Source organism: Scomber japonicus, chromosome 20 (genome assembly GCF_027409825.1).
Source record: "Scomber japonicus isolate fScoJap1 chromosome 20, fScoJap1.pri, whole genome shotgun sequence".
Lineage (NCBI taxonomy): Eukaryota > Metazoa > Chordata > Actinopteri > Scombriformes > Scombridae > Scomber > Scomber japonicus.
In genome coordinates this window covers 9,574,590-9,596,197 of record NC_070597.1, presented here as the reverse complement: position 1 = coordinate 9,596,197, position 21,608 = coordinate 9,574,590, and the positions used below count along the sequence as shown (strand labels likewise).

The 21,608-nt window shown below is 40.3% G+C and overlaps 3 protein-coding genes across 9 annotated transcripts; 1 reads left to right on the top strand and 2 right to left on the bottom strand.

Annotated features, from left to right (window-relative positions):
• Positions 1-1,907: 1,907 nt before the first annotated feature.
• tbcc (tubulin folding cofactor C) lies at positions 1,908-8,247 on the bottom strand. Of its 2 annotated transcripts, none has more exons than XM_053341247.1 (2): positions 7,668-8,247; positions 1,908-3,228 (listed from the first exon to the last, which is right to left on the bottom strand). In XM_053341247.1, the coding sequence occupies exon 2, from the start codon at positions 3,117-3,119 to the stop codon at positions 2,088-2,090; it is 1,032 nt and encodes a 343-aa protein (XP_053197222.1). In that variant the 5' UTR covers positions 3,120-3,228; positions 7,668-8,247; the 3' UTR covers positions 1,908-2,087. The 2 variants fall into 2 exon arrangements, with proteins under 2 accessions (XP_053197222.1, XP_053197223.1); XM_053341248.1 differs by having other exon boundaries at positions 8,022-8,247.
• On the top strand, positions 5,970-16,489 carry bicral (BICRA like chromatin remodeling complex associated protein). Of its 5 annotated transcripts, XM_053341242.1 has the most exons (13): positions 5,970-6,273; positions 8,534-8,694; positions 8,800-8,845; positions 9,201-9,249; positions 9,410-9,475; positions 9,896-11,173; positions 11,261-11,318; positions 11,409-11,449; positions 11,548-11,597; positions 12,074-12,219; positions 12,339-12,445; positions 12,533-12,635; positions 12,731-16,489. In XM_053341242.1, the coding sequence occupies exons 3-13, from the start codon at positions 8,805-8,807 to the stop codon at positions 13,210-13,212; spliced, it is 2,421 nt and encodes an 806-aa protein (XP_053197217.1). In that variant the 5' UTR covers positions 5,970-6,273; positions 8,534-8,694; positions 8,800-8,804; the 3' UTR covers positions 13,213-16,489. The 5 variants fall into 5 exon arrangements, with proteins under 5 accessions (XP_053197217.1, XP_053197215.1, XP_053197218.1 ...); XM_053341240.1 differs by having other exon boundaries at positions 8,534-8,845; XM_053341243.1 differs by having other exon boundaries at positions 5,972-6,273; positions 8,534-8,845; positions 12,339-12,433.
• On the bottom strand, positions 16,488-21,592 carry si:dkey-21c1.4 (uncharacterized protein C17orf80). Of its 2 annotated transcripts, XM_053341246.1 has the most exons (5): positions 21,460-21,592; positions 18,678-19,982; positions 18,326-18,436; positions 17,012-17,128; positions 16,735-16,907 (listed from the first exon to the last, which is right to left on the bottom strand). In XM_053341246.1, the coding sequence occupies exons 1-5, from the start codon at positions 21,467-21,469 to the stop codon at positions 16,879-16,881; spliced, it is 1,572 nt and encodes a 523-aa protein (XP_053197221.1). In that variant the 5' UTR covers positions 21,470-21,592; the 3' UTR covers positions 16,735-16,878. The 2 variants fall into 2 exon arrangements, with proteins under 2 accessions (XP_053197220.1, XP_053197221.1); XM_053341245.1 differs by having other exon boundaries at positions 16,488-17,128.
• Between the last annotated feature and the right edge of the window lie 16 nt (positions 21,593-21,608).

Below are 21,608 nucleotides of genomic sequence, written 5' to 3'. Positions count from 1 at the left end.
TCACGTGGTCATGGTCTCCTTGATTGAACACACCAGGAGCTGTAAAGGCATCAGCTCAGCTGACAAAGACCATGGACATGAAAGTAGAACATAGCCATGCGTAAGGGTCCGCAAGTTCAACACAAACCGGATGTCTTCTTGGTGGAGTACATAGGCTGGGTTAATCAAGCTCCAGTAACCCATTCACAGAAACAATAGAGCTTTCAGGATCACATTTCAACTCCTCTAGCATGATTGTATGCCCAAAGAATTTATTTATAACTATGAATTTAGATGGACATATTGTTGTCACACAATAATATGGAAATAAGAAAACAAAAACAGCCATCTTAGATCATGCAAGCTAAGAAGTTACATTTAAGTGCTCTCAATAATCAACTTACTGTCACTTGCTATCATGGCTGGTACAATCAACACTGTCTTCACAATCTTCTCTGTGGCTGGCACGGACGAGAGCTGCAAAGTTGCTCACTGCAACATCTCAGCTGAATGGCTGTTGTTTCATTCTGTTTCCAGCATGTCTGTATTTCTTTTAATTTTTTAAGCAGCAATTTAAAAAGACCAACACAGCTATAAAGCTGTGTTGGTCTTTTTAAATTGCTGCTAATTGATGAAGTAGAAATATTGCATCATTTGATATTTTATTATCATCATTTTATTATTTCATGATATAGTGTGTAATAATGAGAGGTTGTAAATCATAAGGACATGTGCAGCCATGTGTTATGTCTCATATTTTAATAGACTGGAATAAAGAATCTCATCAAATCAAATCAAATGGTGACGCCAAAGGTTACCACATTGTGGAAAACTTAAGTATGTGGTTAGTGGGAAAAAATCTAGACTCAGTATGAATTTAATATTCATTGTGCACACTGTTTAAACTTTCCACGTATTGGCTTGACAGAACCCTTCAATGTTTTCATATGCAGATGCTCAAAATTGGAAAGGCTGCTTGATTTTGATGTCAAAAGTTTAGAGAAGAAACCAAAGTGGACTGCTTAATTTAATACATTTACATGCATTTAATATTCCATCTTGGTATATTACATACTTCTATTCTGTATTCTGCTGCCTTGGTCTATCCCTCCTCTGTTTCTCTTCCTGAGCTTTTTTCAATTATTTCCCAGTTAAAGGTTTTTTTTAATGGGGTTTTTCTTCATTTGATTGGAAGGTCTAAGGATAGAGGATTATTGTATGCTATAACAACCGTAAAGTGATTTGTGATACTGGACTATACAAATAAAACCTGTCTTAACAATCTGTCTTTCCTCATACTTCTCTTGTAAGTTTAATTCATAAATATATGCAATGTATTCTGGCTCTGGGTTATCTGAATTTGTGCTGCTTTCTACACTAAGTGGGATAGGTATATTTGTATGCATTACTGTATAAAAAAATAAATAAAAATTATACAGTTAGTGTATTATTATTCAGTTTTTAATATTCACTACTCTCACTTGGATCATCATGCATCTTAATACTGTAGCAATATCCACCAGTGCGTCATATTCTTTGTTCTACTTATCTTTTATATTGAGTTAAGTTATTGTATGTAATGTAGCCTTTAATTTGTTTCTTTTACCTAATTGTTGCCTGCGATGACATTTAAATATTGGGATGAGTAAGTATGTATGTATCTATCTTTTAGCTGTATTCTGACATTTTATAGATCAAACTAGCTAATTAATTGTAATTTATATATTATCTCAGTTTCAGCTCTACTCCAAACCTAAGTTTAATCTTGGCTGAAGAGTAATGGACTGTCATTGAGGATGTGATGCTCTTCTGGACTGTAGCCCACATGTGATTGAGGTTGATAAAGGCAGGTGCATTTTTATTTAAATACGTTAGTGCAGCTTAGATCTTCAAATTGACATGTACACACAAGTAGCAGTAAAACACAAGTAGCAGTAAAACACAATCAGTGAGTGAAATCTACCAATCAAAACTGCATAAAAATTAAACTGACAGTCGTTGGCTTAAAAGAAACCAATTATTCTTTGTGAAATCACACGGACACTGTTATGTATGTATTCTGATTGAAAACTGTTAATCTGACATGCTACTTTTGGAAAATAAAAAGTTCAATTCTCAGTGTCCCAATTGGTTTTCCTGTCTACTTCAGGAATGACAGCCCAGTTGGGGGAAGGTGTTCCTGCAGCGAGCCAGTTGAAGTCATCCACCTGGTTCCAGTTGTTTCGGTTCTTGTCTAAGCCAGACACACTAAAGTCCTCCTCCAGGCTTGGGTAAGACCAGGAGAACGGGGCAAAGCTCACTCCCCGACAGTCCTCTATGATGGCTCGGCTGGTGACGTGCAGATACACCTGTGTGTCGGTGGTGTTGTGGGTGCGCAGCTGCTGGCAGGGGAAGGCCAGCGTGCTGTTTTTACAATGATCGATGAACACTGAGCTGGACACTGGCCCGCACAGGATCTCACAGCTGTCGATGTGCTTCAGGTGCAGCGTGCTGGGGGAGCCGAGCAGACGCACCTTGCAGTTAGTCAGGTGGGTCAACAGCACGTCTTGTTTCTGGATCTCCTCTGCTGTTCTTGTCACAAGCACATCGCTCATGTTGGAGAAGCCGTACTGCTCTGAGGCTGTCACTCCATCCCCCTTGGTGCCACCAACACCGGCAGGTGTGTCAGCATCAGGATCTGGTGCAGGCGTCACAGAGGCCTTGTCTGCAGCTTTAGTGCGAGCTTTAAAGGCAAACTTCTTCTTGGGCAGAGCCTCCTCTCTCGTCTCAGCCAGGGTGCTCTGGAGCTTCTGCAGAGCCGCCTGGGCTTGTCTCAGGTCGTACTGCGTTAGAAACAACACGCTGTCGTTCAGAAACTTCTGCAGCTGCCCTATTCTGCTCGTGGCCTCCTCCAGCTTTTGAGTCATGGTGGCCCGGTCCGCTCCGGAGCAGCCGGACAGCAGCTCCTCCACGGCGGCCCGCTCGTTGTTAAAAGCGCTGTAGAAATACTCTCCCTTCTCCTCCGCGACAGACTGACTCTCTTTAGCTTCCTTTCTCCGCTCCACATCCTCTATCCTCGCCTGGTGCCTCTTCTGGAGGCGCTCCTGTACTTTGTCGGCACCGGTGTCCAGTTTGTCTCCAACTTCCAACGCCTCATCCATATTGTTGTTGCGGAAGTGATGAGGGCTGTTCTTCTTCTTCGTTGGTGTTGCAAAATGCCGTTAAAGACGCACAGCGCCCCCTGCTGCAGCTCATGTGGTAGTAAATCATCTGCAGAATGATGCAAATGAATAAGAAACAGGGTTTGGAAGGTCACTTTAGAAATGTAATAGGTTACAGATTACTAGTTAACCTATTTAAAATATAATCAGTGATGTAACTATTTAAATTAGGCCTACTTCATCAAAGTAATGTAACTTATTACATTTGATTACTTTTTGATTACTTCTCTAATTTTCTTCTCTAAAATGACTGTTTATAACGGAGATAATTCCATATAAAACAAGATTATCTCTCAATTGAAAATGTATTCATTAGTTCATGTAGATTTAAAGATGGAATATAAAATATATAAGCTATTTGATGAAAAAAAGTCAAAGATGGCAGGGGCTTAATTGGTACTGTGACACAATTTAAGCCCACGTCATGATTTATTTACAAAATATAAAAGATATTGATCTCAAAGAATTAAAAACATCAACATATGTATTCAGTAACAAGTTAAATATTTTTCAAAAAATCAGGAAAGAATCCTCCTGAGCAAAATCTTAAAGGTCTGACTTCAGATGTTACCTTCTTTGTAATCATCAACATTTTCATAAGTAACTGTAAAGGATTACAATTACATTTATTTTGTAATCAAATTACATAATGTGGTTACATGTAACTAGTTACTCCCCAACACTGAGACAAACAAAACCTAAAATCTATTCACGGTTACCTACCTGTAACCAACTTAACCCTCCTGTTTTCCTTGGGTCAACAATGTTTTTACATCAGAAATATAAATCTATTTCATCTAAATGAAGTTTTATAAATAAGTTTGAGAACAGAGACCACTCCTCATACCCCCCTTATTTCCACACAAGAAGTATTTATGTCACACCTTATCCGCTCCTCTCCCCTTTGTCTCAGTTCTCACGTTCCTCCCTCCCAAACCCTTTCTAATGCTCTCTCTCTTTTGTTGACTTTAGGAACTTTGGCGGCTCCATCCAGGACAGGAAGAAGAGACGGCTCTCCCACCCAGAGTCTCGCCCCTCCCTATTCCCACCATGAGATCGCTACAGCATCCCACGCCTTCATCCATCTGACTGGCACCTAGATTCTGACCTCACTCTTTCATCTTTTACCCCACACCCTCATCCCTTCATCCCTTCATCCCTCCACCATGAACCCTTCTACTATTGTTGCAATAAATCTTTAAACTCGTGTCTAAGTTGGTGTGTTGTTTGTGTTGGTTTTATAATAATAACAGGTGTGATTAAGTGCTGCGGTTCAAATATTTGCAGTGGTTTCAAAACTCTATCCTGACTAAACTTGACATATACCAGTTTGTGATAATTCATCAACAATTATGTTGAAATAATTTATGTCTGCTTTTTTTAAACAAAAAAAAATCTATTTTGAATGAGGCCTATTGACCATAATTTCCAAAAATAAGTGTAAAGTTGGAATGAAGTTGGCTAAACACTAGACATCATTGGCTAAACAATACAAATAAATAAATGATATAATAATAATAATAATAATGCATTTTATTTATAGGCGCGTTTCAAAGCACTCAAGAACACCTTACAAGACAAACATAAAAATCAGACTGTACAACACCACAGCTCCCAGTACTTCCCACTCTCACTAAAAAAGACTGATGCTGTCCTTATATGTTAATCCCAGGAACATTTCACACATGTATATGATCTCAGGAACTTTATTTACACAGATTGTTTACTGTATTTAGTATTTTATTGTATTTATTTTATCACTTTAACCTTTACACTGCTACTTTTTTCCACTATACTGCTGTGTCAATTTGAATTTCTTGATTTGGTATCAATAAAGATCTTATCAAACACCAGAAAATCATAAAACATTGAAGTGGAAGTTAGTACAACAGTATAATATATATGATATGTGATATGTGTGTAAAATATGTAGATTAACAGGTAAGTACCTCACCTGTATGCAGTGTTGGGGAGTAACATGTAGCTGCGTTATGTAATTTAATTACAAAAGAAATGTAACTGTAATCTGTTATGGTTACTGAGAAAAAAATTGTACTTTAATTACAGTTTCTTATGAAAATGTTGATGTTTACAAAGAGAGTTATATTTGAAATCAGACCCTTAAGATTTTGCTCAGGAGGAGAGATTTTTTAATATTTAGGAAGTTACTCAATATATATATTGCTGTTTTTAATTGTTTAAAATCAACATTTTTTTTACTCCTAAATCATGATGTGGACCTTATGCCGAACACACGTTGGTTTAAGTGGTGTCGGAGTATCAATTAAGCCCATGGCAGCAGACTTTTGACTTTTTACATCAAATATCTTTATTTTATATTCCAAAACCTACATGAACTAATGAATACATTTTCAAATGAGAGATAAATCTTGCTTTATAAGAAATGATCTCCATTATAAATCATGTCAGTATCCATAAAAAACACCTGAACTTAGATTTTGGTGCTTTTAGAAAAGCAAACAAAAAAGGATCAAATGTACAATAATATATGTAATAATAAGTTACATTACTATGATTAAGTAATTGAAATAGTTACATTACTTATTACATTTTAAATAGGATAACTAGTACTAATTTGTAACCTATTAATTTCTATAGTAAATTTCCCAACCCTGATCATTTGTGATATGTGTGTAAAAAAGGTGGATTAACAGGTAAGTATCTCACCTGTATGCACAGTAACTAAATTGTTACACCTGAGCGACGTCAAGGTGTGGCACACACACACACACACACACACACACACACACACACACACACACAACACAACACAACACACACACACACAATCAGAGGCCCGCCCTCTACCGTCGGTCATGGTAAAGTCTAATATCTGCTATTCATAGGGGGCGGTGAAACATGCAATTATAATTAATATTGTGGATTAAAAAATGTCCATGTTTGTAATTAATTCGTCCTTGTTTGTACATTTTGTTTATTTAAATTTTGCAGGGTCGCGTCCTGCCGCTGTGGACTGATGCTTTTGGGTTTGCCTCGCTCTGTGCACTACCCCGACAACCCGTGCGGTGATGGCGAGGAAACCCCGTTGACAAGGCACTGCTTTTTCATGACGGTGAGTTTCCCCTTTGAGTGTATTATAATTTTGTGATAAAAATTTCAAGGAAAAAACACAACACAGCCTCCTTCCTCCCTTCCTTCAGGGAGGGAAGAGAGTTTGAGCGCAGAGAGAAAAATCTATCCGAGACAGAGCAGGGACAGTGAGGAAAATATATGAGTGGGAGAGAGGGAGAAGAAGGAGGAGGAGGAGAAGGAGGGGGGGAGCAAATTAAAAGTTGCCAAATGGAGATATTGGGTTTCAAGAGGAGTGAGACAGGAGTAAAGGGTTCGCCTCTTTGAGTCGTCTTTATGTTATGCTAATCGGGATAAATATTTATGGATCGACACGGTTTTTGTCCTTTAGCATTTTCGTTGAGTTCCTCCAACCGACGGTTTCCAAAACAGACCAGGCGTCGTCGACATCGTGGCTAGCTAACCCCAAGAACAGGCCGTTGTTTACCGTTAAAAATGTCGCGGAGAACTTCCCGACCACAACAACGGCTGGTTAACGGAAAAAACAACACTCCGCGATCGGAACGTGTCGGTTGAGCATATCGAGACAAATGTGACGTTTTTTCGTGCTGGCAGTTGAGCCACATAGAGGACAAATGAAAGCCTTCCCCACAACAGAGAAAGAAAAGAAGCACGTCAGCGTCGACGACGGGCGTTTTTTTGTGCTGCTTGAATGCGATTATCATTCTGTCGATTCAGTCTATTTTTGGAAATAAAAACTTGCAAGCTGTACATTAAAGCCGGGCTTTTCTAAAGCCAACAGCGGCATTTGGCAAGGATTACAACCGGGACTAAACTATTAGCATGGCGGCGTCGAAGCACTGCATGCTAAAGGGCGGATTTGAGAGGCTGAAATTTACCTTAAAAATAGACAAAAATGATCAAACTGTTCGGATAAGACTGCTTAATTTAGTTACACCTAACCTAAATTGTCGAGAAATCGTCAAAAACACAACTTTTTATCACCACAAACGGTCGTTTTTAGTCAGATTAGGTAGTAATGCTCAACGTTAATATTAACGGTCGAACATGTAAACGTTCAAACCTCAACAATAACGTTTAACTAACCGTCAGATTTAACAGTTACAAACGTTGGTTAGATTGTGTCGGGTAACGGGAGATAAATGAGTGTTTTTTTCTTTTTCATGTTTATTACAAAAACAGTCGACATTTGAAGCTTTGTTGTTAAAATAAAACGTCACTATTTCAATCGTTTGGTTTCCTTTTTTATATTTAAACAGTATGAACAGGTTTTTAATCATTTTTGTAATATGGTGCCTACTTTCAAGGATTTGCCTGTGGTAGCTTCTCCTATCTGAATGGGAAACAAATAGCTGTCCATCTTCATTAATATTTAAAAAAAAAAAAACGTGATTTTCTGCAATATCACTTACTTACTCCTAATTCATAATGCAGTCAGTTCAAACTGCGTTTTTCATTACTGCAACCCTGTCGTTCTTTGTCCTCCCTGAACCAAAGATGGAGGATGAACGTGGCTCAGCTGTAAAGACAGCCTATGGCATGGTAACAGCCATTTTGTAGCATTGCAGTCATTACATTTTGCACCGACACAGGGAACACAAAGCCTACAATTCCCCCTTGTCTTTGACACATTGTAAAATAACCTCTAAATTAAAACCCATTTTATTCAATTACTGGATAAATGACCCTAAACACATGATACACATTGTTTAAACACAACTATTAAATAAAAAATAGACACAGTAACTTGATAGACATCCAAACACTTACAAACCACTACTATGCTGCATCAAGATAGTGCCAAGATGAGTGTTTTTTCCCCCTTTAAAAGAAAAAGAAAAAAAAAGTAGCACCAAGATAGCTACATACTTTTGCTGGCTGATACAACATAAAGCCAACACCTCTTTCTACTAATGTTGAAACTCTAACAACCATTCAAGGGTTTAAATGGAGCAGGGTGGAGTTATTTACACTCAAATGGCCATTTTCACTCTGTGCAGACAGTAGAGACAACCAATGTGGGACAGCAGAGGCAACTAATGGGTGGGAAGTTTGTGTGTCATAGACATGCATGTGTAGGAGGGGATGAAGGACATGCTGCCCTTACTTAAACAGTGATCTCTTACAACACCCAACAACATATCTGCCCCCCCCTCCCTCTGTCTGTCTGTCTCTCTCTCTCTCCACACACCCATCTTCTCCCTCGCTCTCCAACACTCCCACACTCTGTATATCACACATGTAATTCTGTAATCTTACAACTGCATTTTCTCACCTTGCAGCCCATCCTGTTACTGGAAACAAAAGGGTGTTAAATGACTGAATCCATGCTACCTGCTGGAAATCTGTGAGTGAGATGTCCGTATTACTAAAATGATAAACAAAGCCCGTACAGATCCCACCCTCTCTCAGAATAAAAACAAAAACCAAGTGATCAATTGAGGTTTACTCCTTTTTTTTTTGTCTATTTAAGCTATTACCTACAATCTAATCTTCAGTATATATGAAACTTCTCTCTATACTCATAACCCCCACTGTACTCTTCTAGGTGTCATGGATGATGAGGACGATCGCCGTCTTCTGGATATTTTAGGGTAAAAAAAAAAAACCTTTATAAAACTAATACATCATCACTTTGTCTTCACCAAGCGATTCACAATGTGGCCTACATGTCTACATTTTTCCCTAGACCTCACGTAACTATAAAGGCTGTATTATAGAGTTCCTCCTTGAAATCAATGCCACGAGTATATGCAGCTTAATCTTTTTCCTCTTTTGTTAAATTAGGGAAGTTAAATGAGAGAGATTGAGATGTACTGTAAGACCTTATCTGTCACTATACAGTAGACGAGTTAGGCAATTTTTAAACCACACAAACATGAAGGGTAAAAGATATATTTAAGACTATTTGTTCAAGGCCCCTAAAACCTCTTCTGTACCTGTTTTCAGAGATGTGGATGCATTGAATGACTATCTCCATGGCAGCAACAGCAAGTCCGTGAGTGACTCTTGCAAATATATACTGTATACTGCCATTATGAGAGTCTTGCAGCCTTTTAGTGGGTCTTTAACGACCTATTTAGATACTTTAATGCATAAAATAGCCGAGTCCTTTCTCCTGAGGGTTGGTTTGACAGTCTTTTCTTTCTCTCTTGCAGATTGAAGAGGACGATGTGACAAATGCAGCCTACGGGTCAGATGGATCCCTCTTCGCTAGTGACACGGTGAGTATCGCTCAGTGGTTTCACAGAGCCAACAAAAATGAACTATGACTAGAGATTTAGTTAACGATGATGGATGATGATCTTATGTAGTGTTTGCTCAGGCATTCAATGACATTAGAGCAGTAACCGTCACCATTGTAGTTTGCTTTATGAAGGTGATGATCAGATCAAGACACTTAAGAGCCAAAGAAAGTTGTTAGTGAGCAATTATCTGATTGTGTGATCCCAGTTTGATCTAATCAGAGGAAAGACACTTTTGGATGAATATTAATTTGTTAGGAGATTCAAAAAAAAAGTTTATGGTATAATTCCCTTATGGTTAATGTAAGACACAAGCCTACAGGGAAAGCTTTCTTAAATGCAGTTCACATGCAAAGAGTTTTCCACTTTCCTCTCATTATCTCTAAATGCTTCATTTAGACTGGCTCCAACACGGGCCTCAAGGATGGCTCTTCTACAATGGGTGAATTTGGCGACGATTCAGCCGGGGAAGGCCTCCAGCTCTCCAGCAGCCTTTCATTTATCGAGGATGAATTGGGGACCGGGACGTCGCCTGGAGGGGTTGGTCTTGGCGGAGAGGACCAGCCGTTTGACATCCTCCAGAAGTCGCTCCTGGAGGCCGACATCACGGAGCAGACGCTGGCCCAGGAGGCCTTACTAGACTCCCAGCCCGCTCCCACTCTCGTGCAGGCTCCTGTTCCCTTCCCCTCCCAGCTGGTCTCTGGGGGTTATGGAGGTGGAGTGGGTGTGGTTACCACGGCGACAGCTGCGTTCCCTGCTGGCCAGTTCCTGCAAGGGATGTCCCAGCTGCCCAATGGCTCCGCCCAGCACATCCAGGTGTTGGGCTCGTTCGGGGCAGGCAGTGGGGTGATGACTCTGAGTAGCTTGGAGAGAACTCCTCAGATTGTGCTAAGGCCGGGGGGGCCTGTAGCTGCAGCAGGGGCCCCAACAGGGGGGCAGGTGTTTGCCCCTACCCAAGGGCAGGTAGGCCAAGTTGGCTTACCTTTCAAAAACATCCCTCTTCAAAACATCATCATTCAAAGAGGCCCGGGAGGGACCCAGACTCTTGTCAGACCTATCCAGCCTAAACCCCATCAAGCTGGGGCACAGACTGTCTACAGCCTTGGTCTTCAGCCCACTCCCACCACCATGGCTAATGTAGTTAACGCTAACACAGCTACTTCTGGAGGACACTACGCAGCCAATGGCTCCATTGTAGTGCAGCCTCCACTTGAGCAGCAGCAATTGCAGGCCCAGACAAATGTACCACCTGGACAGTTTCTGCTGCCCAGCTCTCTGGCGCTCACTCAGGCCAATGCTATCCACAATGGCCCCACTGACCCCAACTCCAACACTCTAATTACCAATCAGAACGCGGTGCAGATTGTTGCGGGACAAAACTTCAGTGCACCACCAGGAGGGCAGCTAATTTTGAATCAGGGAGTGGTCAGTGGCAGTCAGGTTGGTGGGGCTGCAACTCAAACATGGACAGGAGTTTCTTGTGCAGGCGCCACCTCCGTGCAAACTTCATGTGCCCCCGGGCGGCTGACACTGGTTGGCCCGGCGACAACGGGGATCAGCAGTCAAGGCCAGGTGTCAGCTAGCCCTGTGCAGCGCCTCATAGTGACTCAAACTCAGAACTGCACTTCTTTGTCCCCTTTATCTGGTACGGTGACACAGGAACAAGACTATAGACAGGTAAAATACATTAACTGGTACTGATGGTTCATTTTTAACCTGTCTCTTATCTGATCGACATAACTTTCATTTTTTATTACTTTCCAGAATTCTTCATCACCTGCTCTCAAACAGGACAGACCAGTTCAGCTCAGCAGCATCCATGGTAACAAAAACTGATGTTTCTTTAATATTTTTTCAAGTGTAAAAACTCTTTTAATAAAACTTTTTCTTTTTTTTTACTTCTCTGTCTTAGCCATGAAAACCATGACACAGGATTCAACCCTAAACTCTCAGGTACATGACCTAATCTGGTATCTTAAGCTGAATTTTGCAAATAGGGACAATATCGGCTGTATTATGACAACTCTGGTATTCACTCATTGTCTTGACAGGTCAGTGCACAGAAGAGGCCTGCCCCACCACCGCTTACAAGAGGAGGAATGTGAGTCCTTTGAGATATAGGTTTTCATTTGTCAAGTGTAGTCTTGTGTTTTTTATGTCTTGTCATCCGTGTTGCAAACCTGGACGCAACTAATTAAACGGTGAAAATTAGATTTATTGAACTAAACATCTCACAACTTGTGATAAAGTGTGTGTAGAAAGGAACAACAACAAACAAAGGAAACGCAAAAGTTAACTAATCTGAAGTGAAGGCCATGAGGGGGGCGTCCTGGTTGCTCAGCATGAAAAAAAAAAAGGGGAACTCCGAGGACAGCTGCTTTTTATATCCTGGAGCTACTCCCTCCTCAGGTGCAGCTGATCAACAAACCTTTTAGTACGAGCACTCCCGAAAGAACAACAACAGGATTGTAACTAGAGAACTAGAGAAATGTAAATAAAGGAGAGAGAGCATGAGAGAGGGCCGTCACATCAGCCATTAAAGGAGTTTGTCTCCTCCTCCTCTTTTCGTCTCTTCAGGATCTTACAGCAGCTGAGGAAGGATCACATCGGAGTTCAGGCATCAGATAGATGTCGATTCACGTCGATCGATGACGCCCTGCAGAGACTCCTCCCTTACCACGTGTTCCAGGGGACGGCGCCCAGCCACGATGAGTTCTCACAGGGTACACCTTTTAAATGATATCACCGTAAATCTGCAACTCCAGATTCTACAACCTCATTTCCTGCATTTGTGAAAGTACTTTTATCCAATTACAGTTTTGTGTTTTTTTATTATTCACAGTGGATGAGGAATTTGAGTTAGTAGCGACTCATGTGCTGATGAGGACTCAAGCCATGGTGAACAAGTACAGGCGACTACTGATGGTGGAAGCTGAGGTAGGCGCACACGTGAGTAAATACTGTCATACACACACACATGTGTTTTCATGTCACGACTGGCTCTGGGTTAACGGGCCGCTTCTCGTTCCCCTGCAGCGTTCCAGTCCATCATCGGAAATGGTGATGATCGACAGGACCTTCAACCAAGAGGAGCGAAGCAACTTGACACAAGACAAACGCATGGTACTAGTGGATCCAGGTAAGAAACATGAAGGGTGAAGCTATTTAGAGCAGTTATTCCCCCAACAGAACGCTTTTATATCATCCTTCTTCTCTCTCTTCTCTGTTTTACAGACAGCTTCATGGAGGACTTCTGTTGTGGGGTGAAATCCAAACTTTTCAAAGATCCCCCCCCTTCTCAGTCACCCAGCTGTAGCTGGGATCAGTCAGACAGAGGCTCTACGCAGCCATCATACAGGACAGACTCCCAGGCCGGGTACGGAGACCCGGGAGGGGGTGGGGCAGTGGGGACAGCTGCAGCAGACACACTCCACCCTCCGCACGTAGAAAACAAGAGCGTCCTGGATCTGAAGAGATCCCAGCAACGCTTCGGGCCCAGTGGCAGCAACCACAGCCTCATCGCTGCCAACAGTTATCCCCAAGGTAACCACTCACCGTTTGCAGCGACGTCAGGAGGACAGACGCACTACCAGGCGTCTCAACACCTCTCATCCAACCCCATCCAGCCTCTCAGTTCCCCTCCGCTCACCTCACCCCCTCACACCGACACCGACTCCGCTCTAGAGGCGGCCGTCAACAGCATCCTGGAATGTTAAGACTGTCGAAATGTCGCTCCACACCATCCCCTAACGTATGGTTCAGACTTCTTTTATTCGTCGTAAAAAGTTGTTGTGTTCCCCAACAAACCCCTGTGTGAAGAGAGGTCAACTCTTCTTTCAGGCGTATATTCTTTGTGATACCATCTCCGACCATGTAGCATGTTTTGAGTTTGTTAATTTTTGAGGCGTGACGAAGGAGTCAAGCTGCTAGTTAAATACAGGCACTTAATATTCACCTATAAAGATCCGGGAATGTGTGCAATGCAATGAACTAACAGATGGAAGGTGTTGGTTTTGTATATTTTAACATTATCTTTTTTTTTTTTAAGGGGGGGGGGGGGGTCAGCAAAAAAAAGTTGCAGCCCTGAATGCAAGAGCGCTCCTCTCTTCACACACACACACACGTAAAACTTTGTGCCAGTTGATTACCCACCACTACCTATGCTGAAGAACAGGGATGAGGAGGGGGAGACTAAATGATGACTCTGTGCCTAATTCTAGGTTGTTGTTTTTTTAAATGTTTTTTTATTTTTTGAAGTGTTTACATGAAGAAGCTCTATTCAAACATACATACATATACATATACATATATATATGTATACACACACACACACACACACAAACACATTAACTCACTTCCTTCCTGCATTACAACCACACACACACACACACACACAGCTCACATACATTTGTACAACGTGTTAAATAGGTTTACGGTTCAGAGGTGTAGATTTCATTTAAGGCAAGCCCAGCAGAAACACATAGACAAATTGCACTATATGTATGTGGCTTATTTCAGGAACTATATAAAATATAATAATACAAATTGAGGCTTTTTTGACTCAGCTAAACAGAATGTTAATATTTGGATCAGAACCAAAAGAAATCTATTCACCTGCTTTCCTCCGCCTGCAAACAAGGATAACCTCTTCCTCACACTAGAAAGCAGTCAAACTAGTCACATTAGACGTCATATAAAGTAGTGTTACTGTACGCTGCAGCGCTTTGTTTTTTTCTCTCTCTTGTGCTTAAGTCACATTTTCTTTGGCATTTTTTCTTTTGTACCTTAAAGGTATGCGAGCCCCTACACAGACACAAGACGAGACACATCACTTTCAAACCACTTTATCATTTCAGTGTGTTTGTGTTAGGGGGAGCCAAGTCCTCAGATTGAGGAAGATATGTTACAATATGTTTTATCTTTTTAAATTTCCTCAGTTTTCTTCTTCTTTTTTTTTTTTTTTAGAAATGACACTGTTTTGTTCATTATGATGTGTTCTCCGGCTTTGTGAACATGACTTGATTTGTTTAAAAATGACGCTGGAGGGTCATTGATTGTATGTGTCTGTCTGCCTTTTTTTTTTGCATATAATTATATATTGATCATATCTGTCTATCTATGCTTTACTACCTTGACATGTCTATCAGTGTGTGTGTGTCAATCTGAATACACACACACACACACAGGTTTATGACTGATTTCATGTAGTTTGGTTGTTTTGATTGCCATACTCGAGTATTTCTTTCCCAAGATGTGTTTTAAAAAAAAAAACAATTCATGTCTTTCCATTGAAGCATTTCTCACATTTTTCGCTCTTTTCCTTCTCAGCAGCGCAACCAAAATGAACAGGAGAGAGTGCGGTCCGGTCCAGAATCAACCTCAGACCCTTATGTCCTTTACTCATGCCCCTAATCTGACTATAGCACCTATTGTGTTCAGTGTTTTGAGTTTTCATTAATTTTTAAAGCCAAAACTTAACTTTTTAAAATATTTAATTCCACTTAAGAACAAATCTTAAATATTTTCCCTTGTTTTTTAAGTTCATGGATTGTCATTTTTGGGAATATCTCCTCAGAAATCTGCACTTATGGTTTATGCAAGCAAGAGTGGTTTCTGCCACAACTGCCACAGGACCAAATCACAGGTTAAAAATGTGTTAAATGGCTCTCGGGGGTTGATTCTGGATTGTGCAACATTTCCTCCTGCAAATGTATCTGTGAAATATGCCTGCCAATACGCTACAAGAGCAGACTGAAGGCCTTTTTATAATGGAGTGATGAGAGAATGCATCTTTTTTTCTTCCTCTTTTTTTTGTGTTAGGGTGCCAGTGGCCATTGCCGCCTACCTGTATCTCTGCCTCAGCTCCTAGTAGACTTCTTTTATCTACCAGTGTACACTGAGAAAACTTTTCTCTGCTTTGAGAAGCAATTTCAAATGTCACACGTAAGGGTCAAGTGAGATTTGTGAGTTGCCGCTTTAAGTGGTTGCTGCAAGATTTAGTGCCTCTATAGCACTCATACCTGCAAGAAAAAAATAGTTTTAGAGTTCAGTGTAGGAGAAACTTTGTTATCTGGATGCATATCAGTGTCTGAGGGCCTGGTAGTAACATACTGTGCTTTTCTCACCCGTTTTCAGTGCAGATATTTTTTTCTGCCTCCATTTTCACTGTTGTCTCACTTGATATGTATAGTTTGTTGTTTTGTATAAAAATGAAAAGTGAAACAAAATATTTATAATTTTTGTATGGAGAAAAAAAGAATGTAAAACAAAAAAAACAAAAACAAAACGTGAGAAAATGGAAATTATTTTTTATTGTGTTGGCTAAAGAAGCGGCGCCAGGAAAAACTTGTCACAAAAAAACAAAAACAAACGTCATTTTCTTCATTTGTAGCTAATGTGTGTTCACTACAGCAGCAAGGAGAGTCAACAATAAATTCATTTTTGAATACAACATCAAACTGGTCCAGTCTGGCTGAGAACCTCCTTCAGCGACCCTCCATTACTATTCTGTGAGTGTTCATACTGGCACTGATGAACTAAGCATGCATAATAACATCATGTGACAAGGGGGGGAAGCATTTGCAAAAGAAAAACACGTTTGTAATCCTCTGCTTCACAGATAGGATCATTTCACAGATACAGATCTCAGGACATTTTGATGATTTCATGTTTTTCAACATCTGGGCTGCAAGCGAAATATTTTTATCAAGTTAAAAATCTGTTAGTTCCCTTTAATCCTCTCTCAGACCCCAGCAGCAATGCCTCACACACACACACACACACACACACACACACAAAGGAGCTAAGAAAACTCTGCATAGCAAGCGTTAGACTGCACAACCCTTTTGGGTTTTGGTTGCACGACCCAACAGTGACACCTAGTGGAGCTCCTGGGACACACATGGGGATTTTAACATCTAACTGACTCCAAAATAAGTTTTACTCACAGAAACACCTAATGGAAAGTCATTTTAAGTAGCTCTCTTAAGAACACTTTTATTCCCAAAACACATAAATCATAAATCACTGTAAATAAGATAAACATGATAAGTAAATAAATATTTGACATTAAAACATAATTTAAAAGCTATAGTGCCCACAGGCTCACATTTCAGAAGTCATATGCAGGTGCAAATGAGTTGAGAATGAAACCAGAGTTACATCTGTTCCAGCTGCTAAACTGAAAACAAATGTGTCTCAGATGTAAATCCAGAGGAAATGTTTAGATTAATTACACATTAACGTTTATTCAGATGTAAATCCAGAAGACGTGTGTGGAATATTTACATATTATCGCCTGAAAGTCCTGAAGCTTCCCTCTGCTTGCCACAGCTGCTGTTTCCTCATAACGATCACGCTTGTCCAAACATAATCCGTTGACCTCAGTGGTACTTCCTCCAGCGATCGTGCTCTGGAAAAAAAGAAAGAAAGAAAAAAAAAGCAGCCATTGACTTGTCAAGTTATCTCCAAATCTAACTGCTCCATAAACAAACACAGAGGAATCCACACACGTACTTATATGAGGGTAACTCCAGATGTAGCTGAGCACACAGTATCCTGCTAACAGCATGCCCAGTCCACCAACACTGCCTCTTTTCACATCAATATATCTTTTGTAATACCACTGCCAGCCTAAAGAAAAGCACAGAAGAAGAGAGGCAAACATACATATAAAAACTTAACACTCAACATTTTTATATTTTTGGGGAATCATGTTTATTTTCTTGCTTGCAGAGATGAGATGATTGATACCACTCACATGTCTGTACATTAAATATGAATCTAAAGACAGGAGATAGTAACTTTAGCTTTGCATGAAGACTGAAAGCACAGTCCATCGTCCACAAATAAGCTAAAATCTGCCAACCATCACCTCCACATCTCACTAATTAACACGTTATATCATGTTTATTTAGTGTAAAAGAACTGCACGCTGTGGTGTTATGGTGAATTATGTGCCAGACTATTTCTTGGCTGGGAGCAGTCACTTCCTTGAGTCTCCGCTCCCAGCCAAGAACACAAGCCACAAATAGTCATTTTTACACTTTTTTTGTATTAAAAGGAGAGGCTCAGTATTTCTAAAGTCTGTCTAAAACAACAGTCAGATACCCATATGAGCAGTACAAGAGGTTTTTCTTGCTGTAATCATTCCTCCTGTTCATACTGACTACTAAAAGATCCCCCTCAAATGTGCTTTTAATGTTATTTTGTGCAAAAATTTATTTAAAAGCATCTAAAGTTTATATGAGACTTCAGCAGTTACTCATATCAAGTGGATATCTACCACATTTAGTCTTTTTAGCTGTGGTGGAAGTATAGTAACAAAAAGAGGGACTTTGGCTCTAAAAAGACTGCAACATTGAAAGACATCTACTTGATTTGACTCTTTTTGGCGTCTGAAGCTTCATATTAGCTTTAAATAAAGTTTTAAATACATTTTTTACATTCATTTTCAGGCTTGTGGGTTTCGTCCCCCATCACTTACATAATAAGTGCATAATGAAGGGATCTTCAAATGGTCAGTATGAAGAGGAGGAATGACTAGAGCAAGAAAAACCTGTTTCAATGTTAATTTGGGCTCATTACTGTTGTTTTCAGACACTCTTGAAAAACTGTGAACCTGCCCTTTAAACAAATGATAATGTGTTATTGAGCTTTAGGAATGTTTTGTTACATTTGGGCTGACCTGTACTTACCTGTGGAGAGTGGTTTCAAGCTTCTTGTCTAACTCTTGACAAGAATTTGAATGAGCATGTTTCTAAAAATGTCCAAGTATCACACGAGAAGGAGGTCTACTGGTGTATTCTGTGAATTGAGTGCGATACTGACCTCTTTGCATAATTTGCATTACGTCTCGAGGACGAGTAGGAGTTTTACAGGCCAGCCACTCCGGCAGCTCCCTCAGTCTCACCTTCCCAAGACTCCGCTGGTTCAGATCACCTGTAGTCCATGAAATCCACAAAGAGTCAATGCATGAACACACACACACACACACACACACACACACACATGATCACACACTTTCCCTTTCATTTGACAACGGCTGTACGTTGTTTCAAGTGTTTGGATAGTATTGGCAGAGTAGAGTTTCAATAGCAAAACTAAAATCACAACTATTAAAAAGAATCAAATGTTAGTTGAGACACATTTCGCCAAATAGTGACTGACATTCGATACTGACCCTTCGCTCCATCACCTGCAGCGTTTTCTCTCTTGGCCTCGAGCTGCGGCTTCTCCACCATCTCCACCCTGACTGGCAGATTTTGTGTAGCGAGAGGGAAACGTGGAGGGTTAGAGAACTGGGTGAGAGATGTCATGTGATGGCTCGTATTCAGGCTGACTGTAGGTGGAAGCGGTGTGGCTTGGCTCATCTGGGACGATAGACAGTCTGAGAGAAGTGGGGTTCCAGGGGAGGAGAGTTTGGACTGAAGGGAACCATCGTCCTGCAGCGGGATTAAAGATACTTGTTTGGACTTTTTTCTCTTAGCTGGTGTGAGCGCCTTAGGTTGTAAACTAGGACTGGGCAGCTGGTTTGATAGAGGTTTAGTTATTACCAAGTGGCTAGTAGTATCATCCTTTTGGTTCTCTGCTGGAGCTGGACTGACACTGCTTTTAATCTGGCCCAGGATGCTCGCTCTACTGGACTGATTGGTGGTTTTAGGTCGACGTAAAATGGTCTTAACATCCTGGAGGGTAATTTTGGCCTGGTGACTACTACTTTCTGAATTCCACAGGATCTCATTCCCAGATAAATCCTCTTTTTCCCATTTGCTGTCCTCCCAGAAGTTGCCTTTTGCACGACTTTTGCTCACTTTTGAGTCCAGAGACGCTGAGGTATTTTTGGTTTTGGAGAGAGATTGTGAGACCTTTTTTTGGGGGGAACGTTTGGGTTTGGCATCTGTGGATGGAAGCGCAGCATGGGTAAATGTGTCTATATCTGGATTAGTTTTGGTAACTGAGCTTAAAGGACTGGTTGTTGGGCTCAGTGAGGAAGTGCTGGTTCCCTCTAGTTGTCCCTCAGAAAGCTGGTTGGACTTCGCAGCTTCTATCAAAGCACCGAGACTCTGCTTTTTTGGCTTAGAAAGGGCCGGAGAGGGAGCGAGAGATGGTGACAAGGAGGTAGAGGAGGTTATGTTGGCCATTTTGATTTGATCAGACAGCTTCAGTTTCTTCTTAGTTGATGGTGGCTTAGAAATTGGAGACGACGATGCTGGCTGAGAATCGGAGGATATGTTTACATTCTTCAAAGATGTCGTTGGTGATAATGACGGTGGTGATACCGATGTTACGTCAGACACCTTCTTACTCTTTTTCGTATGTATGGTTTTCTTGTCAGACAAGCCTGAGGCCAACTGAGAAGCTGCTGTAGCTGGATTCGCTGTGACATCATGTTGGGTTGGAGGTGTTTTGGGGTTTGCTGCTGCCTTGCAGTGTGGCAGGTGGGACTTCAACCTTTTGTATGTTTTCCCGCAGAATGGGCACACCTCTGTGGGTGAAACAACAACAGAGCAGTGCTTCTGTATGATTAACGATAAAAAGCACCAACTATTAGTTCACTAGCTGATTAGTCAATTGTTTGAAAAATTGATCGCCAACTATTTTAATAATAAGTTGATTGTTTTGAGTCATTTTTAAAGGAAATACACTAAAATGTTTTTGTTCCAGCTTTTCAAATATGAATATTTTTTTAGTCCTCTATGACAGTAGTTGGTTGATTGTTGTGAACTGTTGATATCATTATTTTCCTTTACAATTAATCTGTTTTTTTCTCTATTGGTTGTTTGGTCCAAAAAAATATCAGAAAACTTTGAAAAATGTTGATGTCACTGTTTCCCAGAGCCCAAGGTGACCTCCTCAAATGTCTTACTTTGACCACAACCCAAAAGATATTCAGTTTCCTTTCTTAGAAGACTTAATACACCAGAAAATATTCACAAGTGAGAAGCTGAAATCAGAGAATGTCAACACTTTATTAGGAACACCTGTGCACCCAATTCTACATTTATGAAGTTTATACATGTTCAGTTTTTGTTGACATGGTCAGGATGGGGATAATCCTAGATATTATGTTTATTATTAAAATCATAGTGGGTGATGGTGGTGTATTAGGGTGCATTATACTGAATTGTGTTGCTAATATTTTGTCCACTCCATTAACATACAAAATATTAGGAACACCAGAACCACAGAACCTGCTGGTTAACTTCTACCGGTGCACTGTGGAGAGACTGCAAAGACTCATCAAGATGGCATAATACATGACTGGGACTCAGCTTCCTGCAATTGAGGACATTTACCAAGCCCGCTGTCAGGGCAGGGCCTCAAATATAATTAGTTTTTAATTGTCTTAAATGTCCTTATGACTCAGGGAGTGCTATCTAAATTTAATTATATTGTTGTCTGGCTACTAAACTAAACCAAACCAAACCACTTTGTGCGATATCAGTAGTAAGCATTAAGTAAAATCATCACATTTTTGTGTTAAACTTCATAAAAGTGGAATTTATGGAAGAGCTGTTGCATCAGATTGAATTAGATTGCACTTGGATCTACCTAATGAAGTGGCCAATGACTGTGCCCATATATACACACTATAAATGTAATAGTTGGGATCTTATTGACTCATCAGATCTACTTTGAATAACTTCTAATAATAACTACTGATATCTAATGTTATGGGAATCTACAGTATGTATTGTTTGGTTCTTTGATGCACATTAAGGGCTAATAATATATATTATTAGGTTTTAATATCATATATATATAAGAAAGACACTAATCCAGGCTGTGACCTTTAACTGTAGCTGAAGCTATTTAAATATCCAGCAGCAGTAAATGACGACTAAAGATAAAGATAAAAGACAATTAACCAAACACAAATAATGTTGGTATTGATTAGTTAGTAATCAGGTTACGTGACGTCTCAACTTTTAATGAGTGTTAAATAATTTTATAACACTTACCTGAGCTCATGCTGCACGTGCCTGAACACAACAGCAAATCAAACAAAGTGAAGCATTTCTCCAAAAGTTTGTACAAGACTTAAAAGTGTCATTATTAACCACATTTATACTCAGTTGTGTCACTTTTTTATTTTTAAAGTTAAATAAGT

Excerpts from the sequence above, each read along its gene's own strand:
- si:dkey-21c1.4 (XM_053341245.1), bottom strand. Across the intron at positions 18,437-18,677 it reads TGCAGGTGATGGAGCGAAGG|GTGATCTGAACCAGCGGAGT; the intron begins GTCAGTATCGAA and ends CATGGACTACAG. Across the intron at positions 17,129-18,325 it reads AATGCAAATTATGCAAAGAG|GCTGGCAGTGGTATTACAAA; the intron begins GTCAGTATCGCA and ends GCTTTTCTTTAG.
- tbcc (XM_053341247.1), bottom strand. The coding sequence starts at position 3,119 with ATGGATGAGGCGTTGGAAGTTGGAGACAAACTGGACACCGGTGCCGAC.
- bicral (XM_053341242.1), top strand. The coding sequence starts at position 8,805 with ATGGATGATGAGGACGATCGCCGTCTTCTGGATATTTTAGG. Across the intron at positions 11,598-12,073 it reads CCGCTTACAAGAGGAGGAAT|GATCTTACAGCAGCTGAGGA; the intron begins GTGAGTCCTTTG and ends TCGTCTCTTCAG. Across the intron at positions 12,636-12,730 it reads CATGGTACTAGTGGATCCAG|ACAGCTTCATGGAGGACTTC; the intron begins GTAAGAAACATG and ends TCTGTTTTACAG.